Raw genomic sequence first — 14,686 nt, 5'->3', positions numbered from 1 at the left:
GCTACGAGTTTTCTGCTTGCTCGAATTTTGATTTTTTAGACTCTGAACTTTCTGACCAACTGAAGATGTGGAAACCTCTGCGTTCCCGGTCCCTGGTTTTTGCCTTCCCGGTCTCTTTTCTCTCTGTATTTCTCTATTCTCTCTCATTTCGCTACGCTCTCTCTGGTTTTCCGACTTCGTCCTCAGCACAACCCTGGCTGTCAAAGAAACGTCACAATTCAAAACAAACACATTGCATGTGCTTAAAATTCCGTGTGTTGCCAACACAAAAAAGAGAGTAGAAATGCACGTGGTGGTTAAACCATAATGTCGCGAATAATAGTAAAAAACATCCCGAACGGCGTAAGTACTGCGGACGATCGGAATCTGAGCTAATCCCGGTTGACGCGACTTAACCTTTTCCGCAGTTCGATGAAGCGAAGTTGCAGAATCACTTCAGCACGTGCGGTATCATCACGGATGTACAGCTGAAGTACACACCGGAGGGTAAATTCCGAAACTTCGGTTTCATTGGCTTCGAGACGGAAGAGCAGGCCACCAAGGCAATCAAGCATTTCAACAACACCTTCATACGCACCTCAAAGATCAGTGTCGCGCCATGTGTTGCGTTGAGCGAAACGAAAACCCTGAAGGTTTGGAGCAAGCACTCGCAGAAACCGGTGGCCGCCGAAGCAGCCCCACCAAGCGACGAAAGCCAATCGGCAAGGAAAGAGGAAAAACCGAAACCGACCACCGCGAAAGATGTTCTCGATCGTCATCAGGCGGATCCGATGTTTCAGGAGTTCCTGGACGCACACAAGCGTGCCGGAAAGTCCGTTTGGGACAACCAGTTCCAACAGCCAGACACGGAACCTGACTCGAAAAAGGCGCCATCTGATGGCGAGCAGCCGTTGGAAAAGACGACCAAAGGTGACAAGGGGACACAACCGGCACCGAAGAAACCAGCAATTCCACTGTTTGTTGCCAAACTGCGGAACATACCGGCCAGCACCAAGCGGCAGGAATTGTTGCGCTTCTTCAAGACCGCCCGACCCTACTCGGTACGGATTCCACCGAAGGCGAAGGGATTCGCATACGTTGGCTTCAAGACGGAAAGCGAGCTCGATAAGGCGTTGCTGATGGACAAAAGTTTTCTCGGTGGCAAGCAGGTGAGGATCGTAAATTTCACCGAACAAAACGATCGTGGCGATCGGGAGGAGAAGGACAGCGCAAAGCGAGCCAAGCAAGCCAAATGGGAACGACAGCGTGCGAATGTGCCGAGCGAATCTATTTGCGAATCTGGCAAGCTCTTTTTCCGAAACCTATCATATTCGGTGCGTGAAGCGGATATACGGGAGTTGTTTGAAAACTATGGCCCCGTAGTGGAGGTGGACGTCCCGATCGATGCCATGACACGCAAGCTAAAGGTGAGTGGAACAAATCCCGAAGATTCTACTAGTTTCAAGCTGTTCAATTTCTCAATCTGCCAGGGATTCGGTACGGTTACGTTCATGATGCCTGAGCACGCAGTTAAAGCTTTCAGTGAGCTTAATGGAACGTTTCTTCAGGGCCGCATGTTTCACATTCTGCCGGCAAACGTAGACACCAATGAGCAGGTCGATGAGTCGGAATCCAACTTTAAGAAAAAAAAGGAACATAGCCTGAAAAAGACGGCCCAATCGAGCCACAACTGGAACACGCTGTTTATGGGTGAAAATGCCGTTGCCGAAGCGGTCGCAAAGAAGTACGGTACGACGAAGGAAACTGTCTTCATGGGCCCGGATGGTGGCACCAGTGCGGCTGTTCGTCTGGCGTTGGGTGAAACTGAAGTTGTGCTGGAGATGCAACGCTTTCTGCAGGAAAATGGCATTCAGCTGGACGCGTTTGGTGAGACCACTTCGAAGCGCTCGAGTACCTTGATTTTGGCGAAAAATTTAGCCCCAAGCTGCACATCGAAAGCATTGCGGGAACTGTTCGGGAAGTTCGGCGTTCTTGGGCGTGTGGTGTTGCCACCGAGTGGTGTGACCGGTAAGTGAGACTGTTTGTGCAATCATAGAATCAACGTTGGTAATGTGTTTCCATTGCAGCGATTATTGAATTCCTTGATCCGAGTGAAGCGCGTAAGGCATTCAAGAAGCTCGCATACACCGTCTTTGAATCGTTGCCCCTGTACCTCGAGTGGGCTCCTGAGAACACTTTCAAATCAGATAAACCTTCCGGCGAACCATCGGAAGCCGGTGAAGGAACAACCACAACAAGCAAATCAGATGCTACCTCACAACCGGTTAAAGAAGAGGCGGTCAAAGAACAGCCGATTGAAGCTCCGGAGGACGATACCGAGCCGGAAGATGGCACGACATTGTTCATAAAAAATTTGAGCTTCGCTACAAACGAATCGGCGATACGCGAACGGTTTCGCAGCGTTGGTCCAATTCATTCGGTGCAGGTCGTGCGTAAGATGGATCTGTCCGGTGGTGGAGGACCGAATGAGAGTCGTGGCTACGGGTTCATACAGTTCAAGCACCGCAAATCGGCCGATCATGTTCTGAAAAATCTTCAATTTGCCCACATTGACGGGCGGCCAGTCGAATTGGCGCGTAGTGATCGTACTCTTCATAAGCCCGGTGACGATGGCAGTGGCCGACGGAAAGGGAATGCACAGAAGCAGACTGGTAGCAAAATTCTCGTGCGCAACATACCGTTCCAGGCGAACGCAAAGGAAGTTCGGGATCTATTCAAGTATGGCGCCTTCAACCACAGTTTCGTGATCTTCCTTCACTGGTCATTTTGCATATTTTTCGGTTTTGTTTTTGCAGGCCTTTCGGTGATATTAAAGTGCTTCGATTGCCACGGAAGATGGTGGCAAATGCGGAGGAACAGCACCGTGGGTTTGGATTTGTCGAATTCGTACGAGACGCGGATGCGAAGCGAGCGTTCGAGACCCTTGGCCGAAGTACTCACTTGTATGGCCGACGGTTGGTATTGGAATGGGCAGCAGCAGATGATGGTGTGGACGAGCTACGGAAGCGTACAGCGGCTCACTTTAAGCAGCAGGGTGGGGCCAATGGCAGCAAACGCAAGGGAGTGCTGGATTCGGCAGAGTTCGTCAGCTCTGCGGCCGACCAGGAACCGGATGGTGGCGATGAAGAAGACGCCATGGAAGAAGAGGGTGATGGGGCCTTTTAGAGAACGAGCTGGTTCGTGCCGAGCATGGAATGTTATTAAAGTGAAAGTGCCGTTCTATCAACAACCGTGATTGGCTTTCTTATTTTTTAAACCAGAATGATGGACGACAGAATGCTGTTTTCCGTAGCACTTTATTAGCGCTTTGCTTCACTGGGAACTAATTGCTAAATACAGGAAGGCGGACTGACCACTGACCAGTTCCAGCTACCACATGGCCCGCTGCACACCGGATAGTTTGTTGTAATCGGCTTGATGGCGCCAAACGATACGACTGACCCGCCATCGGTGAACGATGCCCCTAGAACGGGACGTCACGGCGCACCGCTCCCGTACTCGCACCAGGCTCGAATCGCGTGGAAATGCGTGAATCTCGCTGCTGGCGATATCGCGCAGCTCCACCGGAAGGATCGTGTTCTTTCGCAAAGAGTTCACCCGTAGCCGGGCGTCCGCATGTTTTACCACGCACTGTCGTCGCTTGTGGTCTTTAATCATCCGCCAGTCGGCCCATTTATGGCGCACCTGCTGGAACTGGATAGGAGGTTATCAGTTGCTGCTTGCCAGAGCGCAGGAGTTAGCTTACCACACCGGGAGCGGTCAACGTTTGACCTCCAACGATAAATCGTGTTAACAGTGCCGATACGGACATTGCGAGACCGAAACACGGTGCTTTAGGCAGCAACAGTAGAAGACTCACTTACGTAACGGTCGAAAATTGCCACCGCGCTTGAAGAAGGATAATGGCACGTTAGGAACAAGAAACGCGTAATTGAAATGCTTCTTTTATTTTATGATCCCTAAAACAATTATTAAATCAAAAATAATTCCACATTTTGTTTTCGCATTTGCTCTTCCGTGGTATGCCGACTGTCAAACCTTGGCTGTCGCGGACTGTCAAACAAACGTCAGCCGGCGAAACAAACACACCGAAAACACGTGCATTTGCCGAAGTGTTTCTGCGTCTTTTATTAACTGGTGCTGCAAAAATGAAGGTAAAGGCGAATAAAACTCCAAAATCAGCCTCAAAAGCAGTGGCGAACATAAAAAAAGACAAAACGGGCATAGTGAAAGCGAAGCAATCGAAAAAGAAGGAGCTGAACAAGTCGACAGTGAAGTCGGTCGTAAAGGCAGAAGCTGCTGTGGCCGCTCCGCTTACGTTTGCCGAGAAGAAGGTCCTGTCTGTGAAGCGTAAAGCGAACCCGTCGAAAAAGAGTCCAGAAACCACGAAACCCGCTGTTGTTACGAAGCCCAAAAATAAAGCGCGCAAGGACGAAGATTCGGTGGCAAAACCGACAAAAAAGTCCCTCGAAATCGCAAAACCGTTACCGGCCGCCGATACCGGTAAGGCAAAGAAGCAGGCAAAAGGTGAACCGTTGGCCAAAAAATCAAATGACACTGCGAAACCAGTGGTAACCCCAACCAAGAAGCTTAAGAAAGGCAAGAAAGCCAAGGAAGCCAAGAAAGCCAAGAAAGCAGCATCTAAACAAGAGGTGCTACCTCCGCTAAGTAAGCCCCCGAAGAAGGGCACAAACGCTGATCCACAGAAGAATGAAAAGAAAAAGAAAGGAAACAAGCCCCTCATCCCGCGGCTACCACAGCGCTCCGTAGGACAGGGCGAAGTGCCCACAGAAGCGACTCCCGAAACGTTGGCTCTCGTGCCGAAGGAGCTTGTATCGCGTTCCTCCTTTGGACAGGTTCTGAAGGAACTAAAAAAGCGTGCAGCAAAAGATGAAAAGGTTAAACTGTTTGGTGACGATGTCCGCTTCGCTCTGCAAATTGCGTGTGTAAAGATTCCCGAATATCCGTCCCGGAACTGTCGGATGTAAGTATTGGGTTGGTGTGGAAAGCCAATAAATCAATGTAAGCTAAAGCACCATTTCTCTTTTGTCTTAGGCTGCTACCACACCCGATCCTGTCCAAGGAGGATGAGGTGTGCTTGATTGTGAAGGATTTGGAGCGTGGCCGGAAGTACGATTACGAGAACACACTCTACCACTGGCAGGATAAGCTAGCCGAGGCAGGGGTCACGCGTGTTGCCCAGATCATACCGTTTCAGCAGCTGAAGCAAGATTATCGCGAGTTTGAGTTACGGTTGAAACTGGTCCACCGCTTCGATCGGTTCCTCGTCGATGCCCGCATCGCTGGCCACGTGTTTTCTAAGTTGGGAGCACACTTTATTCGGCGCAAGAAAAATCCCACCTCCGTGGTTCTCACCAACGACGACAAGATTGCGGAAAACATCGAAAAAGCGCTCCGGAAGGTGACGTACGGCCGGTCGAACACGGGCAGAACGATGGAGATCAAATTTGCCTCCGGGAAGATGACGCACCAACAGGCGATTGATAACGGAATGGCGTTGCTCGAGTCAATGAAGACAGACTACCCGGGAGGTTGGCTGAACGTAGGTTCAATCTACCTGACGACAACGACGGACAACAAACAATCGTTGTTGCTGTACATGAGCGTGATCAATCCGAATCTGGTGCCTGTGCCGAAAATGGTCGGACCCCGTCAAAAGTTTGTTGACCAGCAAAATGAAAAACTGATGAAACTCACCGGCGGACGGCTGATTATTGTCGATGGTGCAGTGCGCAAGGCGAAGAAAGCAAATTTGGATGCTGGTGTCGTTGAAGATGCCAAGCCTGAAATGGTTGAGACTAGCGAACAGAAAAAGGATAAAAAGCAGCAAGAAAGTAAACCTGGCAAGAGGAAATCAGAGGAAGACTCCCATGAGGAAAGCGACCAGGACACTGATGACGATAATATGCTGGATGATGAGGCGGTAGAAGATGAAACGATGGATGATGACGAGAGCGACGGTGAGGAGTTGTTGGATGATGATTTGATCCAGGAACATAACGAGACGGATGATGAAATGGAATAAATATAAAGTACTATATTTCAATAAAGAAAAAAAAGCCTTTTCAACCGATACAGAGATTCTTGCAACTATATTAATTAAATGGAACATTCGAAACAGGCAGGCAGGCAGAAAAGCTCTCTTGACCGTTCATGAAAACATCTATGATCTCTATTAATCCACTTTGGCATAGTTCTACCGTAGAAAGGGAAATTTCAGTTCCGTTGTACGGGAAATTTTTCAACGGGGAAGAAACAATTGAAAACCCGCGGACATCGAATGGGAAACAACAGTGCTTTGATGATTCTGGCGATTCTCTCCACCAATCTGAAGAGTTAATCCGCTTAGCACGGTTAGCTGGCGAGTGGCAGGTGAACTAGCGGCCCGAACAAAAACTTATAAAAGCAGGAACAAACGTTCTCAGGTTTATTCTCGACCAAAGTTTCACTCAGCAATGAGCCGGAGGTGCGTCGTTCTGTTTGTGATTGCGAACTTCGCCACTTCCTGTGTGCCGCACTCACCGCCCGTGGTGATGGACAAGGATCTGGTGCTCTCCTCCGTGTTCGCAGCCATCCGTGGCAATAGTATAGAATCGCCGGAAGATGAGGGACGCAATAAGCGCAACGTGCGATACTATACCTACGACGATCCGAAAGGTGACGAGTATGTCAATATCCGCCCCAGCTGTACCTTAAATATTGAACTAATTTCAAACACGTTGTTCATACTTGTGGCAGGTTGTTTCCAGGGTATGGTGAAATTGTCCATCCCTCGCTATCGGGAACGGGTAATGGAGTCGCTGGTAGTGCGGGCAAACAGTGCAAACCCGATCTGTCGCCGGCTGTCCAATCCATCAGCATCTCGGATCACAGCTGGTCCGGCATCGGTACGTCGATTATTCACGTTCTAAAGTATCTCATCGCGGGTCTGGCGATCGTCACGCTTCCGGTTCTGTTGCTGCAAGCTTTCATCGTTCCATTGAAAATTTTAATGGGATTAAAGTCGGTTGCCATCGCCAATACGGCCGTGCTCGGCGCGTTCTTGTGGAAGTATCTCAATCAGCTGAAGCGACGGAACGAGGATGATGATGAGGACGAGGATGGGAACCAAACGGGGGCAGGGAGCGGGGGAGCCGGGGAAATGAGTGGTACCACTAACAACGGTAACGATAATCGGTTCTTTCCCTTTCGGGCAGAGGATTTTGAAAGTATGAACGAAGACGAGATTAAGACGGCGCTCAAATTGCTTTTGAAGCGAAATAAACGATGGTAAACTAGACCGATGGTTGAGCTTTGAGCTTTAAATGTGACATTATTGTGAAAGATTTATCTGATGATATCTATTCGATTGACTTACAAATCAAAGATTCGAGGAGCTCCATTATTTCCTGATATGAACTGCGACAGTTTATGTTTAAATAAATAATGTAATAAGGTTGGATTGGATTTTGCGTTTATATGCGCGTTGGTCAGTAGCTAACTTTTGCCTCTTAATGTAATTAATTCCTTCTCTGCTCGTAACGCTTTCTCCTTTTTCCATTATCGAAATTGACAGCCTTCAGTAACTCACAGCATCCGTGAGCTGTGAGCATCGTAATTTTGCTGTCAAACTTAAACGATTGACAATTGCCAAAAACCTTGTTTAGTAAACAATCAGAACACGAACAATTTTACATTCTTCTGTAATAAACTGTTGGAGTCGAAATGGCAACTTCCAAACCATCGAAAGCTCTATTATCAGCTGAGTAAGTTGACGGCAAACAAGAGTATATATATGTAATAACGCATTTCTTTCTAGAACCACGGCTATATGTCGAAAGTGCCTGTCAACTGATGGCGCTTTGGAGCCGGTCACTTCCGACGAACGGGGCGAATATCTTTTACAACAAATGTTTTCCTGTACAAATGTTCAGGTAATATGCTAAAATGGATTTTTCTCATGCTTTCGTAACGTTACGGTTATAACATGCTCCTCGTATTTTTGCAGATGAAACTATTGCCAGAATTTTCCTCGTATTTGTGTCTGGCCTGCAAATCGCGGTTTGATTTTTTGGATAAGTTGTGCTCGATATGGATTCTAACTAATGCAAAAATCGAACGGCTTAAGAAACAAGTGGACACCACCCATTTGACCGGTACGGAATCAACCGTAGAGCAGTCTGCCGGCAACATACAGCAAATCGATGGCGTTGGATCGGTGGTCAAAACAGAGGTTGCCGTAGAAGATTCCGAAGAGGATTATCAATTGAGTCAGACGGTTTCTAGTGCACAACAGCTAAGTAGTATATACGATTATAATCATCATGACGACTTGTTTGAGGCAGAGGAAGAATCCCTGGAAACACGTTTGAAATGTGAACCAATGGACGACCACCAGCATCCTCAGTCATCGGAAGCAGATTTGATTCAAGAAGAAGCTTCTGTGGAAGGGAAGACCGTCACGAGTCCTGACGACCCAGCATCAATTTCAGATCAAAAAAATTTGGGTATCAATTATTCCACCGAAGGTTCTAAATTGAATCAAATGAATCCTAATGGTGAAGAAATATCTGGACACACTGCCAATCAACCTGTCTTCGTAGTCGGCGAGCAGCGGCTGTTGATGTCAAATAAGCAACGAAGTTCCCAAAAGTTCTCAGTGTCTACAATGCAGCGCCGAAAAGTTACTCGTAATGTGCCTAGATACAACCAAACACACGAGTGCCCTCATTGCTCCGCCACGTATCCATACCCATCCAAGCTGAAGGCTCACATCCGCGCTCATACCGGCGAAAAGCCATTCATATGTAAAGTCTGTAGCAAAACATTCCATGTGGCAAACCACCTGCGACACCACATGCAAACTCACAACAAGGACCAAAATCAATGTCCTCATTGCCCTGGCAAATTTGCACAGCAATTCCAACTTAAGAATCACCTTCGGACTCATACCGGCGAAAAGCCATTCCTTTGTCAAGTCTGTAGCAAAGCGTTCCATGTGGAACGTTACCTGCACCTCCATATGAAAGTTCACAACAAGGACCAACATAAGTGTCCTCATTGCCCTGACAAATTCGCACTGCTATACCGTCTTAAGGATCACATTCGCACTCATACCGGCGAAAAGCCATTCCTTTGTAAAGTCTGCGGCAAAACGTTCCATTCGGCACGCTACATGCGCGAACATACAAAAATTCATAACAAGGACCAACATAAGTGTCCTCATTGTCCTAGCAAATTCGCGCAGCAATTCCACCTTAAGAATCACATTCGCACTCATACCGGCGAAAAGCCATTCATGTGTAAAGTCTGCAGCAAACGGTTCCATGCGGCACGCCTCCTGCGACACCACATGCAAATTCACAACAAGGACCAAAATCAATGTGACATGCAGCAAACCGATGGCGTTGAATCGCTGTGGATCAAAGCTGAGATTACCGCAGAAGATGCGGGACAGGATCGTCAAAAGAGACAAACGGTTTCTAATTCACAACAGAGAAGTAGTGCATACGATTATAATCATCATGACGACTTGTTTGAGGCAGAGGAAGAATCCCTGGAAACACGTTTGAAATGTGAACCAATGGACGACCATCAGCATTCTCAGTCATCGGAAGCAGATTTGATTCAAGAAGAAGCTTCTGTGGAAGGGAAGACCGTCACGAGTCCTGAAGACACAGCATCAATTTCAGATAAAAAAAAAATTGGGTATCAATTATTCCGCCGAAAGTCCTAAATTGAATCAAATGGATCTTAATGGTGAAGAAATATCTGGACACACTGGTAATCAACCTGTCTTCGTAGTCGGCGAGCAGCGGCTGTTGATGTCAAATAAGCGACGAAGTTCCCAAAAGGATATCGCAACTGCAGAGTTCTCAGTGTCTACAATGCAGTGCCGAAAAGTTACTCGTAATGTGCCTAGAAACAAGCAAAAACACCAGCGACCTCATTGCTCCGACACGTATCCAGACCCATCCAAGCTGAAGGTTCACATCCGCGCTCATGCCGGCGAAGACATGTAAAGTCTGTAGCAAAACATTCCATGCGGCACAACAAGGACAAACATTCCAAACAAGGACATTCCCATATGAAGTTTGTGACAATGCGTTTCATGCGAAAGCCTTTCTGCATAATCCGATGAACCGATTCGCAACAAGGGCAAGAACAAGCGACATAATTCTAAAATTCGCAATAATTCACAGGGTTGTTACCTTAATTTAATTTTATTTGATTTATGTTATTTGAAACCCCTGATAATAAAAGAAAATTCGCTAGAAAGGAACACGAAAGTTGTGATACATGGAACAGGATGAATAAAATACAATTGGAATAACGGCCAATTTTACGCCTTGGTCAAAACATAAACGTTGTGACAGAAGCGCAAACAGTTTGGCATTTATCTGAAATGCCAAAACGTTTATTCGCGCATCGTGTAGCTCGGCAGAAAGTGACAGCGTGAAACGCAAACAAAAATCAGTTGTTGCAGGGCCAGTTATCACAGTTTTAATCTTTCTTAACAATCTTGCTCAAAACTAGCGGTCTTTTTAGTAAAAATGGGTGTTTGTTGCTTTGCTGCAAAGTGCAACGGCGAACCGCGTTTATAAGGATTGTGCCAAGGCGCCAGAAAGTGAAGCCTACTTTGTTTCCGTTTCCGACCGAACCGATTAGTCACCGCATGGTTTGTGCAGTGTTTCACATACCATGCTTTCTGTGCCTTTTTTTATCAAGAAACCAGCGTTTCTGTTTTGTTTCCTTATCTGATACATTTTAAAAGTTGAACCATTGCGTAGTGCACTGAAATGTCTAAGAAACGTACGTTAATTGATCTAGACTACGACAGTGACGAGGCGATCCTCGAAGACGTGCCTCATCCCCACAATTCTCAACCTAAGGTAAGCGATGATGCATCCCGCGGAGTTATGCAAACAGTTCGTAATCAATGCAGTTTGGTTGCATTTCAGGAGCCTGCTGAATCAAACATTCTAAACAATGACAGCGATGAAGAAAATGTTCCTACGTTCCACACAAACCGGCAGCCAAAGGAAGCTTCGCAGTACGAGGTATGTATCCAACAACTTTGTATTACCTTTTGTATGGGAGAATGCTGGCGTTGCCCCAAAGGCTGCTTCTACAAGCGGTTCTACTGTCCATGCTTTCGTCAGTCACATTGTAGCTTTACGTCGACAGTGTCTGCTGTCGCGTGCAATGGACACCATTTTCTGTGCTCAAGAAAAAAGGATGATGAGCCATTCATGTCGATTTAAGTAAATCTTACATACTGACTGTGACGTACGGGCGTCGCACTGATAACAGTAGGGCGCCGCATGAGTAATAATATAGTTAGGGGAATTAGAGCACCGCACACTGGATGCAGTTTCCAATGGCGGCGCAAGCAACTGCGCTGTCGATCAGTAACCGTTGGTCAGTCATGAGTCGGGAATCATCTTTTGTTCGGCGTATTAAAGATGAGACGGAGGTTGCTATGGGAACAGTCGTACGATAACTACGCATTGTTTAACTTTCTCAATTGCTTTCGCTTTCAGAGCCTGGATTATGATGTATGTGAAAACGAACTATGGAAGCGCGATCAGATCAAGATCGAACCAAAGTTCACCGTGCGGAAGGACTTTTCACGCTGGGTCATATCGCTGCAGATTGGCGTCTGTACGGCGCTGGTCGCATGCTGCATAAACATTGTGATCGAGGAGTTATCCCGACTGAAGTACGGGTTTCTCAAGCGCCAGGTCGACGTGAATGTGATCCACGGGGATCTCAGTATACCGTACCTGTACTGGGCCCTGATGAATGTCGTGCCAGTCGCGATCGGTGCTGCACTCGTGGCGTACGTAGAGCCAGTGGCCGCCGGTAGTGGTATCCCGCAGGTGAAATGCTACCTGAACGGTGTGAAAGTGCCGCGTATCGTGCGCATCAAGACGCTTGCCGTTAAGGCGGTCGGTGTAGTGACATCCGTCGTTGGTGGCCTGGCCGGTGGTAAGGAGGGACCGATGATACACAGTGGCGCCGTGATTGCGGCCGGTATCTCCCAAGGAAAGAGTACCACGTTTCGACGCGATTTTAAAGTGCTGCGACACTTCCGGGACGATCACGAAAAACGGGACTTTGTCGTGGGGGGAGCGGCAGCCGGTGTTGCGGCGGCCTTCGGTGCCCCAATCGGTGGAACGCTGTTTTCACTGGAAGAAGCGGCCAGCTTCTGGAACCAGAGTCTCATTTGGCGCACGTTCTTTGCGTCGATCATCAGCTCGTTTACGCTCAACCTTATCCTGTCGGCGTACCACGGCCTGAGCAGCTTCCGGTACCGGGGTTTGTTCAATTTGGGTGAATTCGCCCCGCTTCCGTTCAACTACTTCGAGCTACCGATCTTCATGCTGATGGGTGTGATCGGTGGATGTAGTGGCGCACTTTGGAACGCCGTAAACAGTCGTCTGAATATGTTCCGAGCGCACGCTATCCGACCACGGTGGGCGAAGGTACTGGAAGCGGCTTTCGTGGCCGTGATTGGTGCAACGTTTGCCTGCCTGATGGCGTACACCATCAACGATTGCCGACCCCTGGGCAACGATCCGACCGAACATCCGGTGCAGCTGTTTTGCCAGGACAATGAGTACAATGCGGCCGCTGCACTGTGGTTCCAGACGCCGGAAGCGACAGTGAAGGCCCTCTTCCACGATCCGCCCGGTTCACACAAGATACTCACGCTGGCCGTCTTCGTCGCTATATACTACCCATTGTCCTGCGTAACGTATGGGTTGAGCGTTTCGCTTGGCATCTTTATCCCAACGCTCCTGATCGGAGCGGCTTGGGGTCGGCTGACCGGAACGCTGATGGTGCTGAGTTTCCCGACATCGAGCGTAAGTTCTTAGTCATCGCCTGGACGGGCGCTTGTGCGTCATTTCTCGTTTCTAAGTCCATGCATTCTGCTCGCTTCGACAGGCTTTCGTAACCCCCGGTAAGTATGCTCTGATCGGTGCCGCTGCACAGCTCGGTGGCGTCGTGCGCATGACACTCAGCCTGAGCGTTATCTTGCTGGAAACGACCGGCAACATTGCCTTTATCTTGCCGATCATATTGACGCTGATGGCGGCCAAGTGGTCGGGGGATTACTTCAACGAAGGCATCTACGATACACAGATTCGCACGTCCCGCGTGCCGATGCTTCCGTGGCACTTGGAGCCCGAATCTCAGCGGCAATCTGCCCGCGGCCTCATGGCAACGCCCGTCGTGTGTGTGCGGCTGGAGGAGAAGGTTCAGTATCTGTTGGCTATACTGAAAAACACCACACACAATGGCTTTCCCGTCATCGAGGATGGTGACGATGTGAGTGTGGGCTTCGGGTGATTGAATGGAAATAAGGTTTATACTGACCGAGTTCCTTCCATCGTTACAGGGATCCCGCGAGAATGGTAGGCTGATTGGGCTGATCTTGCGCTCGCAGCTTGTTGTGATACTCAAACGGAGCTACTACCAAGAAACGAGCCACTTCTGGGAATCGACCGTCACTATAGAGGCATTCCGGGACGAATATCCACGCTATCCGGCAGTTGACGTACGTTTCCTGTTTGGGAAAGCAAACCGATTCACTTTCCTGATGGATTTTTTTGCTTTCTTGCGAACTTCAGGATCTACACGTCAGTGAGGACAAATGTAGTGGCGATTTCTCCGTCAATATGAGCATGTTCATGAACCGTTCGCCGTACAGTGTCGAGGAGGGCACATCCGCGCCACGGCTGTTTCAGCTATTCCGTGCCCTCGGCCTGCGCCACCTGATCGTGGTGTCACCGGAAAACCGTGTTCGTGGTATCATCACGCGGAAGGATTTCCTCTTCGCTCACTAACCCGGCAAAGGCAACCGTTTGATTTTATTCTCTCAGATTTTGTTTTTAAGTTACTGTAACTTTCCTTTATCTAGCTGTAAGTGGTTTAAATAAAGGCCACACCTGGGTCGTTACCCATTTTTTATACTGAACCAATAAGACGTAATAGGCAAACGGACCCCGAAGCCCGCTCGAGACCACAGCTTTTCGGCTCCCAATGACACGATGGCAAGGAGGTAGCCCCAACCGAGTGATGCAAGCGCAGGCCAGATATCCACGATCGACACCGGTACGAAACTGGTGCCACCGGCACAGCGTGGCTTCTTCGTGTAGAGTAGTGAGTACTCCCGTCCCTGAATGCCAAATTCGCGCAGCTTGAACAAAGCGATGCGCACCGATTCGCGGAAGGTCGTGTTCTTCTGTACCGCACTGTATGGTTCGATCAATTTGTAAGATGGCACCTCTTGTATGTCACACTTTTCACCTTCCTGGAACAAGTCGCTGATAAGGAGGTAGCTGGTACTTTGCTCACCGTGGAACGCATACAATCCTTCGCGCACCATCGATATACCGTGGACCGGTGACAGGAAGTTCTCGGATCCGTCTTTGTTCTTCAGCTTACGCTCGTACATCCCCTTGAAAACCGGTTCAGTAGCATGCTGGAATGTGGAACGGGAATGATAAGGTGAAGGAAGCTGATGGAAAGCTAATCTACTTATAGTAAATTTTATAACGCACACGAAAATAGTAGCGATTGTAGACCGCATCGTCGGAACCGACTTTTATACGTGAGTCCAACAAATCCTGCGTCGTCTGTATCTTCGTTGAGGGGGACTGAATCATGGCGACAATGT

General features: G+C 48.5%; 7 protein-coding genes across 7 annotated transcripts; 5 read left to right on the top strand and 2 right to left on the bottom strand.

The window, feature by feature from the left end:
- Window positions 1-274: 274 nt before the first annotated feature.
- On the top strand, window positions 275-3,182 carry LOC131205512 (probable RNA-binding protein 19). Its single transcript, XM_058197634.1, has 5 exons — window positions 275-342; window positions 408-1,406; window positions 1,470-2,007; window positions 2,067-2,718; window positions 2,796-3,182. The coding sequence occupies exons 1-5, from the start codon at window positions 307-309 to the stop codon at window positions 3,163-3,165; spliced, it is 2,595 nt and encodes an 864-aa protein (XP_058053617.1). The 5' UTR covers window positions 275-306; the 3' UTR covers window positions 3,166-3,182.
- A 102-nt stretch (window positions 3,183-3,284) lies between these two features.
- Window positions 3,285-4,035, bottom strand: LOC131205529 (small ribosomal subunit protein uS14m). The gene is made up of 2 exons (XM_058197659.1): window positions 3,746-4,035; window positions 3,285-3,693 (listed from the first exon to the last, which is right to left on the bottom strand). The coding sequence occupies exons 1-2, from the start codon at window positions 3,809-3,811 to the stop codon at window positions 3,370-3,372; spliced, it is 390 nt and encodes a 129-aa protein (XP_058053642.1). The 5' UTR covers window positions 3,812-4,035; the 3' UTR covers window positions 3,285-3,369.
- Window positions 4,036-4,083: 48 nt separating this feature from the next.
- On the top strand, window positions 4,084-6,085 carry LOC131205518 (ribosomal L1 domain-containing protein CG13096-like). Its single transcript, XM_058197642.1, has 2 exons — window positions 4,084-4,984; window positions 5,056-6,085. Exons 1-2 carry the CDS (start codon window positions 4,149-4,151, stop codon window positions 6,044-6,046), a joined length of 1,827 nt encoding a protein of 608 aa, XP_058053625.1. The 5' UTR covers window positions 4,084-4,148; the 3' UTR covers window positions 6,047-6,085.
- A 391-nt stretch (window positions 6,086-6,476) lies between these two features.
- LOC131215948 (uncharacterized) lies at window positions 6,477-7,294 on the top strand. The gene is made up of 2 exons (XM_058210343.1): window positions 6,477-6,685; window positions 6,760-7,294. The coding sequence occupies exons 1-2, from the start codon at window positions 6,477-6,479 to the stop codon at window positions 7,292-7,294; spliced, it is 744 nt and encodes a 247-aa protein (XP_058066326.1).
- A 1,374-nt stretch (window positions 7,295-8,668) lies between these two features.
- Window positions 8,669-10,004, top strand: LOC131215947 (zinc finger protein 57-like). The gene has a single exon (XM_058210342.1). It carries the CDS (start codon window positions 8,669-8,671, stop codon window positions 9,734-9,736), a length of 1,068 nt encoding a protein of 355 aa, XP_058066325.1. The 3' UTR covers window positions 9,737-10,004.
- A 506-nt stretch (window positions 10,005-10,510) lies between these two features.
- Window positions 10,511-13,978, top strand: LOC131205515 (H(+)/Cl(-) exchange transporter 7). The gene is made up of 6 exons (XM_058197638.1): window positions 10,511-10,892; window positions 10,962-11,060; window positions 11,544-12,869; window positions 12,952-13,335; window positions 13,406-13,564; window positions 13,638-13,978. The coding sequence occupies exons 1-6, from the start codon at window positions 10,800-10,802 to the stop codon at window positions 13,851-13,853; spliced, it is 2,277 nt and encodes a 758-aa protein (XP_058053621.1). The 5' UTR covers window positions 10,511-10,799; the 3' UTR covers window positions 13,854-13,978.
- On the bottom strand, window positions 13,964-14,684 carry LOC131215946 (uncharacterized; the record flags this gene model as incomplete). Its single annotated transcript, XM_058210341.1, has 2 exons — window positions 13,964-14,491; window positions 14,571-14,684. Coding segments are annotated over 2 exons (642 nt in total), but the record flags the coding sequence as incomplete, so codon positions are not given.
- Window positions 14,685-14,686: the final 2 nt, after the last annotated feature.

The sequence above is a fragment of the Anopheles bellator genome, chromosome 1 (assembly GCF_943735745.2).
Source record: "Anopheles bellator chromosome 1, idAnoBellAS_SP24_06.2, whole genome shotgun sequence".
In the NCBI taxonomy this organism is placed as follows: Eukaryota; Metazoa; Arthropoda; class Insecta; order Diptera; family Culicidae; genus Anopheles; species Anopheles bellator.
Note: the sequence above shows the minus strand (reverse complement) of the source record. Positions and strands in the feature narration are given on the sequence as shown.